This window comes from Pan troglodytes, chromosome 5, assembly GCF_028858775.2.
Source record: "Pan troglodytes isolate AG18354 chromosome 5, NHGRI_mPanTro3-v2.0_pri, whole genome shotgun sequence".
Taxonomy (NCBI): domain Eukaryota; kingdom Metazoa; phylum Chordata; class Mammalia; order Primates; family Hominidae; genus Pan; species Pan troglodytes.
This window is the reverse complement of record NC_072403.2, coordinates 85460081-85472768: the sequence shown is the minus strand read 5'-3', so window position 1 is coordinate 85472768 and position 12688 is coordinate 85460081. Positions and strand designations below refer to the sequence as shown.

The 12688-nt window shown below is 45.9% G+C and overlaps 1 protein-coding gene across 4 annotated transcripts; it reads left to right on the top strand.

Moving 5' to 3' along the window:
- The first annotated feature begins 7862 nt into the window (after positions 1 to 7862).
- EEF1A1 (eukaryotic translation elongation factor 1 alpha 1) lies at positions 7863 to 12305 on the top strand. 4 transcript variants are annotated; one of them, XM_054685529.2, is made up of 8 exons: positions 7863 to 8315; positions 9766 to 9939; positions 10304 to 10483; positions 10592 to 10888; positions 10972 to 11122; positions 11210 to 11466; positions 11556 to 11790; positions 11886 to 12305. In XM_054685529.2, exons 2-8 carry the CDS (start codon positions 9796 to 9798, stop codon positions 12008 to 12010), a joined length of 1389 nt encoding a protein of 462 aa, XP_054541504.1. In that variant the 5' UTR covers positions 7863 to 8315; positions 9766 to 9795; the 3' UTR covers positions 12011 to 12305.
- Positions 12306 to 12688: the final 383 nt, after the last annotated feature.

The following is a 12688-nucleotide window of genomic DNA, read 5'->3' as shown; positions in this document are numbered from 1 at the left end:
TGACTGCCTCAGCCTCCCAAAATTCTGGGATTAAAGGCATGAGCCACCATGCCCAGCGAACAGCATCTTTAAGATTCTGAAAATGCAAGTTATAGGAAAATTAATAAGGAAACCTGAAATGCAGGAATATTAAACACAGAGCTCAAGGCAAGGTCATTATGGCATTTTCTTAGTAAAGAAACTTCATTCTATAATAAGATGCTAGTTAATGAGGAATCCCAAATAACAAAAAATTAAATAACATATCAAAGAACAATTAAAATTTACTGAATGCTTACTACATGTCCAGCACTGGGTTAAGTAGTATTTTATATCGATTGTCTCATTTAATCCTTACAACGAGCCTATGGGGTAGATATTATTTATTATTATCATCACTTTATAGATATGAAAAATGAGGCTCAGTGAAGTTAAATCACTTGCTAAACATTCTACCTCTGGTTGTGGTAGAGCCAACAGAGATATGAGTGAAAATGTTCTAACTTCAGAGCTTCTTTGCTCTTAAAGTAATATGTAATAAACACAATGGATTGAAACAAACAAAAAAGAACAAACGAAAAAGTTTCTGCCAATTGCTATTCTAACTTGGTGCAAATAAATCTTGCTCGGCATTTGAAATACTTTTCTTATCTAATTTTTCACAGCAGTCTTATGGAATAGTTATTATTATCTCCTTTTTACAGACACGGGATCTGAAGCTTAAACAGACCAAACACCTTGCCCAGAGCCACATGTTCAGCAAGTGGTGGACTCGAGACTTGGATCCAGGTTGGTCTGTCTCCAGAGATTCAACGTTCTTCGCAGGCTCCTTGAGGGCCTTGGTGAATGCCCCCAGACAGATCTATCTTGCTATCTGTTACTGTCTTGTAGGAGTAAACTCTTCCTCCCACTTTCTTTCCTAGAGCAGTCAACTCCATAGCCTCCCACCTTCATAGCCTCCTTTCACCGGCTTATGCCCACAGTTCATACGAAACCCAGGTGAGACTTTCTGTCCTTTGAGAAGGTTTCCCTGCTGCTGTCCTCCAAACCCAGGTGAGACTCTCTGCCCTCTGGGAAGCTTTGCGTGCTGCTGTCCTCATCCCCTCCCTGAGTCTGAATCTGTCCTGAATGCTCAAAAGCACCTTAGGCATACTTGGTTCCAGGACTCATGCTCTCCTGGAGTTACCTGTTTACTATTTGTCTTCCTTCCCCTACCTCTCCAGGGCTCTGCCACATATGCTATGCAGCAGAGATTGCTTTTTGTCTCCTAGTGCCTAGCTCAGTGCCTGGCACAGAACAGATGCTCAATAAATGTCTGATGGATAGATGAATAAAGACTGACTTCAGAAATCCTGCACAATTACCATCATCTTTTTTTTCTTTTCAGACATGAGGGTCTCACTCTGTTGCCCAGATGGCAATAATCATATCTCACTGCAGCCTCAAACTCCTGGCCTTAAGTCATCCTCCCACCTCAGCCTCCTGAGTAGCTGGAATTAGTGGCACAAGCTGCCATGCCCAGCACCAACATATATTGAATGTCATAATTCAAAAGTCCTTGCCACTTACAGAACACACACATTGTCACATGTATGTATAACACTTGTATAGATTGGTGAATCTATAATTCTAATACTTAAATGAAATTGACCAAATAGTACTCATTATTAGGATAAATGTTGAGAATTTGTAAAGTACTCTACATTTTAAACAGATTTTTGCTTTTTTTGTGTGTGTCTTTTTTTTTTTCTTCCTTTTTGTGGAGAACAGGGTCTCGCTATATTGCCCAGGCAGGTCTAGAACTCCCGGGCTCAAGCTATCCTCCCGCCTCTGCCTCCCTGAGAGCTGGGATTACAGGCATGAGCCACCGTGCCCGGACAGATTTTTGCTTTTTAAAAGAGCTGGCTGGGCGCGGTGGCTCACGCCTGCAATCCCAGCACTTTGGGAGGCCAAAGCAGGCAGATTTCCTGAGGTCAGGAGTTCGAGAACAGCCTGGCCAACATGGTGAAACTCCATCTCTACTAAAAATACAAAAATTAGCCAGGCGTGGTGGCATGTGCCCATAATCCCAGCTACTCCGGAGGCTGAGGCAGGAGAATTGTTTGAATCTGGGAGGTGGAGGTTGCAGTGAGCTGAGATCATGCCACCGCACTCCAGCCTGGGCAACAGAGCAAGACTCTGTCTCAAAAAAATAAATAAATAAAATAAAAGCGCTAATGATTATTTTCTAAGTATAATGAGCGCTGACATTTGTAAAAATGGTTTGCATCATCTGGTCCATTATCTTATTTAATCCTTATGATCAATTCTATGAAATAGATGTTAGATTATTTTACTATGAAATAATGAGCTCAGGCCAGGCGCGGTGGCTCATGCCTGTAATCCCAGCAATTTGGGAGGCCGAGGAGGGCAGATCATGAGGTCAGGAGTTCAAGACCAGCCTGGCCAACATAGTGAAACCTCGTCTCTACTAAAAATACAAAAAAATTAGCCAGGCATGGTGGTGGGCGCCTGTAATCCCAGCTGCTTGGGAGGTTGAGACAGAAGAATCACTTGAACCCAGGAGGCGGAGGTTGCAGTGACCGGAGATTGCACCACTGCATTTCAGCCTGGGTGACAGTGCGAGACTCCATCTCAAAAAATAAAAATAAAAAAAAGAAATAATGAGCTCAAGTGTGATTTATTCAAGATCACTCTGATAAAGAAATTATGTGGGACTACGAATATATTCCAGCTTGTCTCTTAGTCAAGTGCTCTGTTAACTATATCACCTATGAAGACAAAGAAATACTGAAAATTCATATGATTTATAAAATATGGATTCACAAATGAATACTGAGTGAGGGGGCCCTGCTACTGGGCTTACAACTGCTGGGCTCTGCTCAGGAACCCTAATCTGGTCCAGAGTGAGCAGTATGGTCTCAGCCCAGCGTTTCACGAGTCTTCAAGCCTTCAGGCTTTCTTTTAATCAAGATGAGTGATAAACCCAAACTTGTCAGAAGTGAAGTTTGACAGGTCAAAATGGAAGAAAACTAACACTGGAGAAAAAAATACGCTTTCTTCCAAGGAAACTATCCAGCAGGAGAAATACGGTGTTCAAACATCATATAATGGGGGCTGGGCATGGTGGCTCACTTCTGTAATCTTTGGTAGGCTGAGGTGGGTGGATCACCTGAGGTCAGGAGTTCGAGACCACACTGGCCAACATGGCTAAGCCCTGTCTCTATTAAAAATACAAAAATTAGCCAGGTGTGGTGGCACATGTCTGTAGTCACAGCTACTTGGGAGACTGAGGCAGGAGAATCGCTTGAACCCGGGAGGCGGAGGTTGCAGTGAGCTGAGATTGTGACACTGCACTCCAGCCTGGGTGACAGAGTGAGACTCCATCTCAAACAAACAAAGAAAAAAATGAATTAGGCATGGTGGTGTATGCCTGTAATCCCAGCTACATGGAAGTCTCAGGCGGGTGAATCACTTGAACCCGGGAGGCGGAGGTTGTAGTGAGCCAAGATCATGCCACTGTATTCTAGCCTGGGTGACAGAATAAGACTCCGTCTCAAAACAAAACAAAACAAAGCAAAACACCAAAAATCTTCCCATTGGTGCATAAATTCCACATGGCAGATGCTGCCAATAATCTAACCATTGATGACCTGTGTGTGTATAGTCTTTGCACCTCCTACAGGAAAAGCCAATTTTAACCTTCTATGAGTGTCTCCATTGCTTCATAATCTTTATGAAGTTGCATGCCTTTGCAGCTTCTCAGAGTTTATTTTCATTTCTAATGTAGCAATAAAATAATATACTTACTAAAAAAAAAGCGAGGGAAGAAAATCATTTCCTTCATACCAAGTAAGAGAGCACTTATCATGGTAGGCACTGGCTTTGCAATTATGAGACCAGTAGTAGAAATAGCTTTAGTTTCCTCAATTTTCCTGGAGTATTCTTCAGACTTTCTTTACACTGCTAAAATGAGAGTAACATTTCATTGTATAACCTCTGTACAATTTCTTACCATGTACATGTATTACCTACGTAAAAATGCTTACAATTACAAAGATACCAATGAGTTTATTTTCTCTACTGACTCAAGTTGGTGTCACAGGCATACCAATTAAGGACAGGCATTCTCCAAAAAGCATGTAGAAACACTGTCTTTTGTACTAATAAAGAGCCCCCATGTCTTTTCATGTCATTGCATATTAGAATTGTGACATAGGTGTTAAGTAGGAACAAAGAGGCAACCCATTTCACAGATGTACTCAGAACTGCTGGGCTGTCATAGGTCTAAGCAGAAGAGCAAGGACTAAATCCCTAATTTTCTGACACCGATGCCACTGATATTTTCATTATATCAGGCTGCCTCGACCTGCTGGTAAGGGTTAGGACTAGCTCTCTGACAGATTACCCTGGTTCCAATCCTGCTCTGATGGGCCCTAAGGTACCATGAAAAAAGATCATCAAGCTGTATTAGGTGAAAAAAGCAAGGTGGCATATTGTATTTTACCATTTTGTGCAAAAAAAAGGTAAAACTTTAAAAAAGAATATATGTCTATATGTGCTTATTACGCATAAACTGCCTGTTGCCCATTGCTGCTCCATCTATACAATGTGGGTGGTAGGATTACAATAAATATTGCAAATATTAGAACAGTGCCTGTCACACTAAAGTGTCATTTTATTTGGATTCTCGGCTGGGCGTGGTGGCTCATGCCTGTAATCCTAGCACTTTGGGAGGCCGAGTTGGGCAGATCACGAGGTCAGGAGATCGAGACCATCCTGGCTAACATGGTGAAACCCCCATCTCTACTAAAAAAAATACAAAAAATTAGCTGGGTGTGGTGGCCGGCGCCTGTAGTCCCAGCTACTCGGGAGGCTGAGGCAGAATGGCATGAACCCGGGAGGCGGAGCTTGCAGTGAGCCGAGATCGTGCCACTGCACTCCAGCCTGGGTGACAGAGTGAGACTCCATCTCAAAAAAAAAAAAAAAAAAAAAAAAAAATTGGATTCTCAGTCCAAATAGTTCCTTGGCCTAATCATATTCTAAAATACCCCTTTAAAAAAAAAATATATATATATATATATATAGTTTTTTCTGAGATGCAGTCTCACTTTGTTACCCAGGCTGGAGTGCAGTGGCACGATTTCTGCTCACTGCAACCTCCTCCTCCCGGGTTCAAGCAATTCTCCTGCCTCAGCCTCCCAAGTAGCTGTGATTACAGGTACACACCACCACGCCTGGCTAATTTTTATATCTTTAGTAGAGACGGGAGTCTCACCATGTTGGCCAGGCTGGTCTCGAACTCTTCCTCAGGTGATCCGCCTGACTCGGCCTCCCAAAGTGCTGGGATTACAGGCGTGAGCCACCGCACCGGGCCATCATCTTTTCTTCAGAGGTAGCTACAGCAGATGAAAAGATTTAAAAATCATTTTCACGTGGCAAGCCATGGTAAAATGTAACTATTTAAGGCTGCTTTAAATTAGACTAATAGCAGAGTGGTCAGACTATACTAAAAGCTTGGTGAATCACAATTATGTACCTCAAAGAACTATTCTTGTTTGCCTTATTCCTATGTAAATAACTGAAATCTTTGTTTTTCTTCCTAAAAGGGGTCATGTTGATTTTTACTTACAATGTATTTTAAGTTTGTCACTCTAAATGGTTATGAGCAAGTTTAAGAAAAATCTTCAGCAAATACTACCTTAGATTATGACCCCAAAACACATTTACGAGCCTCAACATCTTTACTGTTACCGCTTTAACATTTAAGGCAGTAAAAAGCATACTGGATCTCTGTAAAGGCGTAGGGGTGCGGGGAATCCGTTATGATTATGTTGAAAACATAGGGTCTGGGGGAAAAGGGATTTAAAATAAGAAGAAAAAGAAGGCTTGGGACTTAAAAAGTCTTTTAGAGGCCAGCTCACGGTGACAAAAACCGACCCTCACCCCGAGCCACGTGAGGTTTTCTGCTTCCTCCCAGGCCCTTCCTTCCGCAGTCAGAAGGCGGAAGAAAAGTTACCTCAAGGTGGGGCGAGTGGCAGGGCGGACCCTGGCGACCTGACGCTGGGGAGGCTCGAGCGGCGTATCCATACCACCCAGCTGTTCGCCGCGGGAACCCGCCGGCCCGCAGGTGACCCAGCGCTGGAGAAACGCCAGCGACGTGGCCTGGCGAGCTGGCGCGGGGCAAGGACCACCCGCGCCGCCTTGCCGCCCCAGCCTCCCTCCCTAGGAAGCAGGGTGCGCCCCGGTGCGCGCGGGGCTTCCCCGGACCGGCGTTCCAGTCCCTCTCCGGCTTCCGGCCTACCCCGGCCCCACTGAGAGCAGAAATGTGATCTCTGCCCTGAGAAAATGCTCGTGGCCAGTGACTACCCCTAACGCACAATAATATGGCTCCGATGGGCTCAAAGGTATTGGTTTTTTGTTTTGTTTTGAGACAAGGTCTCACTCGGTCGCCCAGGCTGGAGTGCAATTGCGTGATCTTGACTCACTCCAGCCTCCGCTTCCCGGGCTCAGGCGATTCTCCTGCCCCAGCCTCCCAAGTAGCTGGGATTACAGGCATGCGCCACCACGCCCGGCTAATTTTGTATTTTTAGTAGACAGGGTTTCACCATGTTGGCCAGGCTGGTCTCGAACTCCTGGCCTCAAGTTATACGTCCGCCTCGGCCTCCCAAGGTGCTGGTATTACAGGCGTGAGCCACCGCGCCCGGTCCAGTGTTGGTTCTTAAACGCGAGAATTGAGATCTCCCTTCACCTAATGAAAGTCTCGGCCACTATCGCAACATTCAGAACACCCAGTCTGTGTTGCACAATATGTTACTTAGGTATAAATCAAGGATTCATGTAATTTTGTCATTCCTTGCGTGATATTTTAAAAAACATTCTGTGTAAGGTATTTATAAAGCGTTTACTATTATCCGCAATCACAGGGGCTTGAGGAAAAACTTTGACTGTGGCCGGGCACCGTGGCTCACGCCTGTAATCCCAGCACTTTGGGAGACCGAGCCGGGTGGATCACTTGAGGTCAGCAGTTCGAGACCAGCCTGGCCAACATGGTGAAACCCCCGTCTCTTCTAAAAATACAAAAATTTGTGGGGCGCGCTTGTAGTCCCAGCTACTTGGGAGGCTGAGGCAGGAGGAATCGCTTGAACTCGGGAGGCAGAGCTTGCAGTGAGCCGAGATCGCGCCACTGCACTCCAGCCTGGGCAACAGAGTAGAACTCCGTCTCAAAAAAAAAAAAAAAAAAAGAAAGAAAGAAAAAGTGGACTGTGAAAACTGAAAAACTACACTACAAAGATACAGAAACCAAGAAAGCACCATACGCGTTTGCCTTCAACTGCTTCCCAACTTGTTTTGCTCTTCCAATTTGATTGTGGTTTCCTCTCCAGAAGGAACTCCACAGTACTTAGCGTTGGCCACATAGTAGGTTCTCAAATACTTGTTAATAAATAAGTTTGTTCGAGAAGCTGGGCAATGATATTCTACAGCTGGAAGAAGAAACATAATGATCTAGTAATTAGCTCATTAAAAATAAACGTTCTTCTTTCCTCAGAGGAGCATTTCCCAAGGCCTGCCTTGATAGCCATCCAAAAAGGCCAAGCTCATCCAATCTTGCCCTAGATTTATGCTAAAATGCAGTTACAATCTATAGGATGACAGAAAACGACAGCACTTATTTAAATATAATAGGCACTTATTTAAATAGGAGAAGCTGTGACTTCATAGCAAGTGTTGGGGTTAGGAAACTGGGTGGATAAACTTGCTGATGCTGTAGATCTTAGTCTCTACATGAGATCATGTGGAAAATCTGAAAGCATTTTAGGTTCCTTATGTTTGCAATCAAATGACTGTACACCTTTTAATTTAAAAAGTACCATGAGGCACACACACACACTCGCAGGAACTTTTTGGCGTAACAAAACTAGAATTAGATCTAAAGCTAACTGTAGGACTGAGTCTATTCTAAACTGAAAGCCTGGACATCTGGAGTACCAGGGGGAGATGACGTGTTACGGGCTTCCATAAAAGCAGCTGGCTTTGAATGGAAGGAGCCAAGAGGCCAGAACAGGAGCGGATTCGTCGCTTTCACGGCCATCGAGCCGAACCTCTCGCAAGTCCGTGAGCCGTTAAGGAGGCCCCCAGTCCCGACCCTTCGCCCCAAGCCCCTCGGGGTCCCCGGGCCTGGTACTCCTTGCCACACGGGAGGGGCGCGGAAGCCGGGGCGGAGGAGGAGCCAACCCCGGGCTGGGCTGAGACCCGCAGAGGAAGACGCTCTAGGGATTTGTCCCGGACTAGCGAGATGGCAAGGCTGAGGACAGGAGGCTGATTGAGAGGCGAAGGTACACCCTAATCTCAATACAACCTTTGGAGCTAAGCCAGCAATGGTAGAGGGAAGATTCTGCACGTCCCTTCCAGGCGGCCTCCCCGTCACCACCCCCCCAACCCGCCCCGACCGGAGCTGAGAGTAATTCATACAAAAGGACTCGCCCCTGCCTTGGGGAATCCCAGGGACCGTCGTTAAACTCCCACTAACGTAGAACCCAGAGATCGCTGCGTTCCCGCCCCCTCACCCGCCCGCTCTCGTCATCACTGAGGTGGAGAAGAGCATGCGTGAGGCTCCGGTTCCCGTCAGTGGGCAGAGCGCACATCGCCCACAGTCCCCGACAAGTTGGGGGGAGGGGTCGGCAATTGAACCGGTGCCTAGAGAAGGTGGCGCGGGGTAAACTGGGAAAGTGATGTCGTGTACTGGCTCCGCCTTTTTCCCGAGGGTGGGGGAGAACCGTATATAAGTGCAGTAGTCGCCGTGAACGTTCTTTTTCGCAACGGGTTTGCCGCCAGAACACAGGTAAGTGCCGTGTGTGGTTCCCGCGGGCCTGGCCTCTTTACGGGTTATGGCCCTTGCGTGCCTTGAATTACTTCCACGCCCCTGGCTGCAGTACGTGATTCTTGATCCCGAGCTTCGGGTTGGAAGTGGGTGGGAGAGTTCGAGGCCTTGCGCTTAAGGAGCCCCTTCGCCTCGTGCTTGAGTTGAGGCCTGGCTTGGGCGCTGGGGCCGCCGCGTGCGAATCTGGTGGCACCTTCGCGCCTGTCTCGCTGCTTTCGCTAAGTCTCTAGCCATTTAAAATTTTTGATAACCAGCTGCGACGCTTTTTTCTGGCGAGATAGTCTTGTAAATGCGGGCCACGATCTGCACACTGGTATTTCGGTTTTTGGGGCCGCGGGCGGCGACGGGGCCCGTGCGTCCCAGCGCACATGTTCGGCGAGGCGGGGCCTGCGAGCGCGGCCACCGAGAATCGGACGGGGGTAGTCTCAAACTGGCCGGCCTGCTCTGGTGCCTGGCCTCGCGCCGCCGTGTATCGCCCCGCCCTGGGCGGCAAGGCTGGCCCGGTCGGCACCAGTTGCGTGAGCGGAAAGATGGCCGCTTCCCGGCCCTGCTGCAGGGAGCTCAAAATGGAGGACGCGGCGCCCGGGAGAGCGGGCGGGTGAGTCACCCACACAAAGGAAAAGGGCCTTTCCTTCCTCAGCCGTCGCTTCATGTGACTCCACGGAGTACCGGGCGCCGTCCAGGCACCTCGATTAGTTCTCGAGCTTTTGGAGTACGTCGTCTTTAGGTTGGGGGGAGGGGTTTTATGCGATGGAGTTTCCCCACACTGAGTGGGTGGAGACTGAAGAGTTAGGCCAGCTTGGCACTTGATGTAATTCTCCTTGGAATTTGCCCTTTTTGAGTTTGGATCTTGCCTCATTCTCAAGCCTCAGACAGTGGTTCAAAGTTTTTTTCTTCCATTTCAGGTGTCGTGAAAACTACCCCTAAAAGCCAAAATGGGAAAGGAAAAGACTCATATCAACATTGTCGTCATTGGACACGTAGATTCGGGCAAGTCCACCACTACTGGCCATCTGATCTATAAATGCGGTGGCATCGACAAAAGAACCATTGAAAAATTTGAGAAGGAGGCTGCTGAGGTATGTTTAATACCAGAAAGGGAAAGATCAACTAAAATGAGTTTTACCAGCAGAATCATTAGGTGATTTCCCCAGAACTAGGGAGTGGTTTAGATCTGAATGCTAATAGTTAAGACCTTACTTATGAAATAGTTTTGCTTTTGGTGACTTCTGTAATCGTATTGCTAGTGAGTAGATTTGGATGTTAATAGTTAAGATCCTACTTATAAAAGTTTGCTTTTTGGTTGCTTCTGTAACCCAAAGTGACTAAAATCACTTTGGACTTGCAGTTGTAAAGTGGAAACTGCCAATTAAGGGCTGGGGACAAGGAAATTGAAGCTGGAGTTTGTTTTAGTAACCAAGTAACGACTCTTAATCCTTACAGATGGGAAAGGGCTCCTTCAAGTATGCCTGGGTCTTGGATAAACTGAAAGCTGAGCGTGAACGTGGTATTACCATTGATATCTCCTTGTGGAAATTTGAGACCAGCAAGTACTATGTGACTATCATTGATGCCCCAGGACACAGAGACTTCATCAAAAACATGATTACAGGGACATCTCAGGTTGGTGGGATTAATAATTCTAGGTTTCTTTATCCCGAAAGGCTTGCTTTGTACACTGGTTTTGTCCTTTGGAGAGTTCACAGGGATATGTCTTTGCTTTCTTTAAAGGCTGACTGTGCTGTCCTGATTGTTGCTGCTGGTGTTGGTGAATTTGAAGCTGGTATCTCCAAGAATGGGCAGACCCGAGAGCATGCCCTTCTGGCTTACACACTGGGTGTGAAACAACTAATTGTCGGTGTTAACAAAATGGATTCCACTGAGCCACCCTACAGCCAGAAGAGATATGAGGAAATTGTTAAGGAAGTCAGCACTTACATTAAGAAAATTGGCTACAACCCCGACACAGTAGCATTTGTGCCAATTTCTGGTTGGAATGGTGACAACATGCTGGAGCCAAGTGCTAACGTAAGTGGCTTTCAAGACCATTGTTAAAAAGCTCTGGGAATGGGGATTTCATGCTTACACAAATGGGCATGCTTGTGTTTCAGATGCCTTGGTTCAAGGGATGGAAAGTCACCCGTAAGGATGGCAATGCCAGTGGAACCACGCTGCTTGAGGCTCTGGACTGCATCCTACCACCAACTCGTCCAACTGACAAGCCCTTGCGCCTGCCTCTCCAGGATGTCTACAAAATTGGTGGTAAGTTGGCTGTAAACAAAGTTGAATTTGAGTTGATAGAGCACTGTCTGCCTTCATAGGTATTTAGTATGCTGTAAATATTTTTAGGTATTGGTACTGTTCCTGTTGGCCGAGTGGAGACTGGTGTTCTCAAACCCGGTATGGTGGTCACCTTTGCTCCAGTCAACGTTACAACGGAAGTAAAATCTGTCGAAATGCACCATGAAGCTTTGAGTGAAGCTCTTCCTGGGGACAATGTGGGCTTCAATGTCAAGAATGTGTCTGTCAAGGATGTTCGTCGTGGCAACGTTGCTGGTGACAGCAAAAATGACCCACCAATGGAAGCAGCTGGCTTCACTGCTCAGGTAACAATTTAAAGTAACATTAACTTATTCCAGAGGCTAAAGTCATTTCAGACTTTGGATTTGCACTGAACGCAAATCTTTTTTCCAAGGTGATTATCCTGAACCATCCAGGCCAAATAAGCGCCGGCTATGCCCCTGTATTGGATTGCCACACGGCTCACATTGCATGCAAGTTTGCTGAGCTGAAGGAAAAGATTGATCGCCGTTCTGGTAAAAAGCTGGAAGATGGCCCTAAATTCTTGAAGTCTGGTGATGCTGCCATTGTTGATATGGTTCCTGGCAAGCCCATGTGTGTTGAGAGCTTCTCAGACTATCCACCTTTGGGTAAGGATGACTACTTAAATGTAAAACAGTTGTGTTAAAGATGAAAAATACAACTGAACAGTGCTTTTGGTAATAATTAACTTTTTTTTTAATAGGTCGCTTTGCTGTTCGTGATATGAGACAGACAGTTGCGGTGGGTGTCATCAAAGCAGTGGACAAGAAGGCTGCTGGAGCTGGCAAGGTCACCAAGTCTGCCCAGAAAGCTCAGAAGGCTAAATGAATATTATCCCTAATACCTGCCACCCCACTCTTAATCAGTGGTGGAAGAACGGTCTCAGAACTGTTTGTTTCAATTGGCCATTTAAGTTTAGTAGTAAAAGACTGGTTAATGATAACAATGCATCGTAAAACCTTCAGAAGGAAAGGAGAATGTTTTGTGGACCACTTTGGTTTTCTTTTTTGCGTGTGGCAGTTTTAAGTTATTAGTTTTTAAAATCAGTACTTTTTAATGGAAACAACTTGACCAAAAATTTGTCACAGAATTTTGAGACCCATTAAAAAAGTTAAATGAGAAACCTGTGTGTTCCTTTGGTCAACACCAAGACATTTAGGTGAAAGACATCTAATTCTGGTTTTACGAATCTGTGGAAACTTCTTGAAAATGTAATTCTTGAGTTAACACTTCTGGGTGGAGAATAGGGTTGTTTTCCCCGCACATAATTGGAAGGGGAAGGAATATCATTTTAAGCTATGGGAGGGTTGCTTTGATTACAACACTGGAGAGAAATGCAGCATGTTGCTGATTGCCTGTCACTAAAGCAGGCCAAAAACTGAGTCCTTGTGTTGCATAGAAAGCTTCATGTTGCTAAACCAATGTTAAGTGAATCTTTGGAAACAAAATGTTTCCAAATTACTGGGATGTGCATGTTGAAACGTAGGTTAAAATGACTGGGCAGTG

Coding starts and splice junctions, on each gene's coding strand:
- EEF1A1 (XM_054685529.2), top strand. CDS start 9,796: ATGGGAAAGGAAAAGACTCATATCAACATTGTCGTCATTGGACACGTA. Junction 9,940..10,303: donor TTGAGAAGGAGGCTGCTGAG/GTATGTTTAATA, acceptor TAATCCTTACAG/ATGGGAAAGGGCTCCTTCAA. Junction 11,791..11,885: donor CTCAGACTATCCACCTTTGG/GTAAGGATGACT, acceptor TTTTTTTAATAG/GTCGCTTTGCTGTTCGTGAT.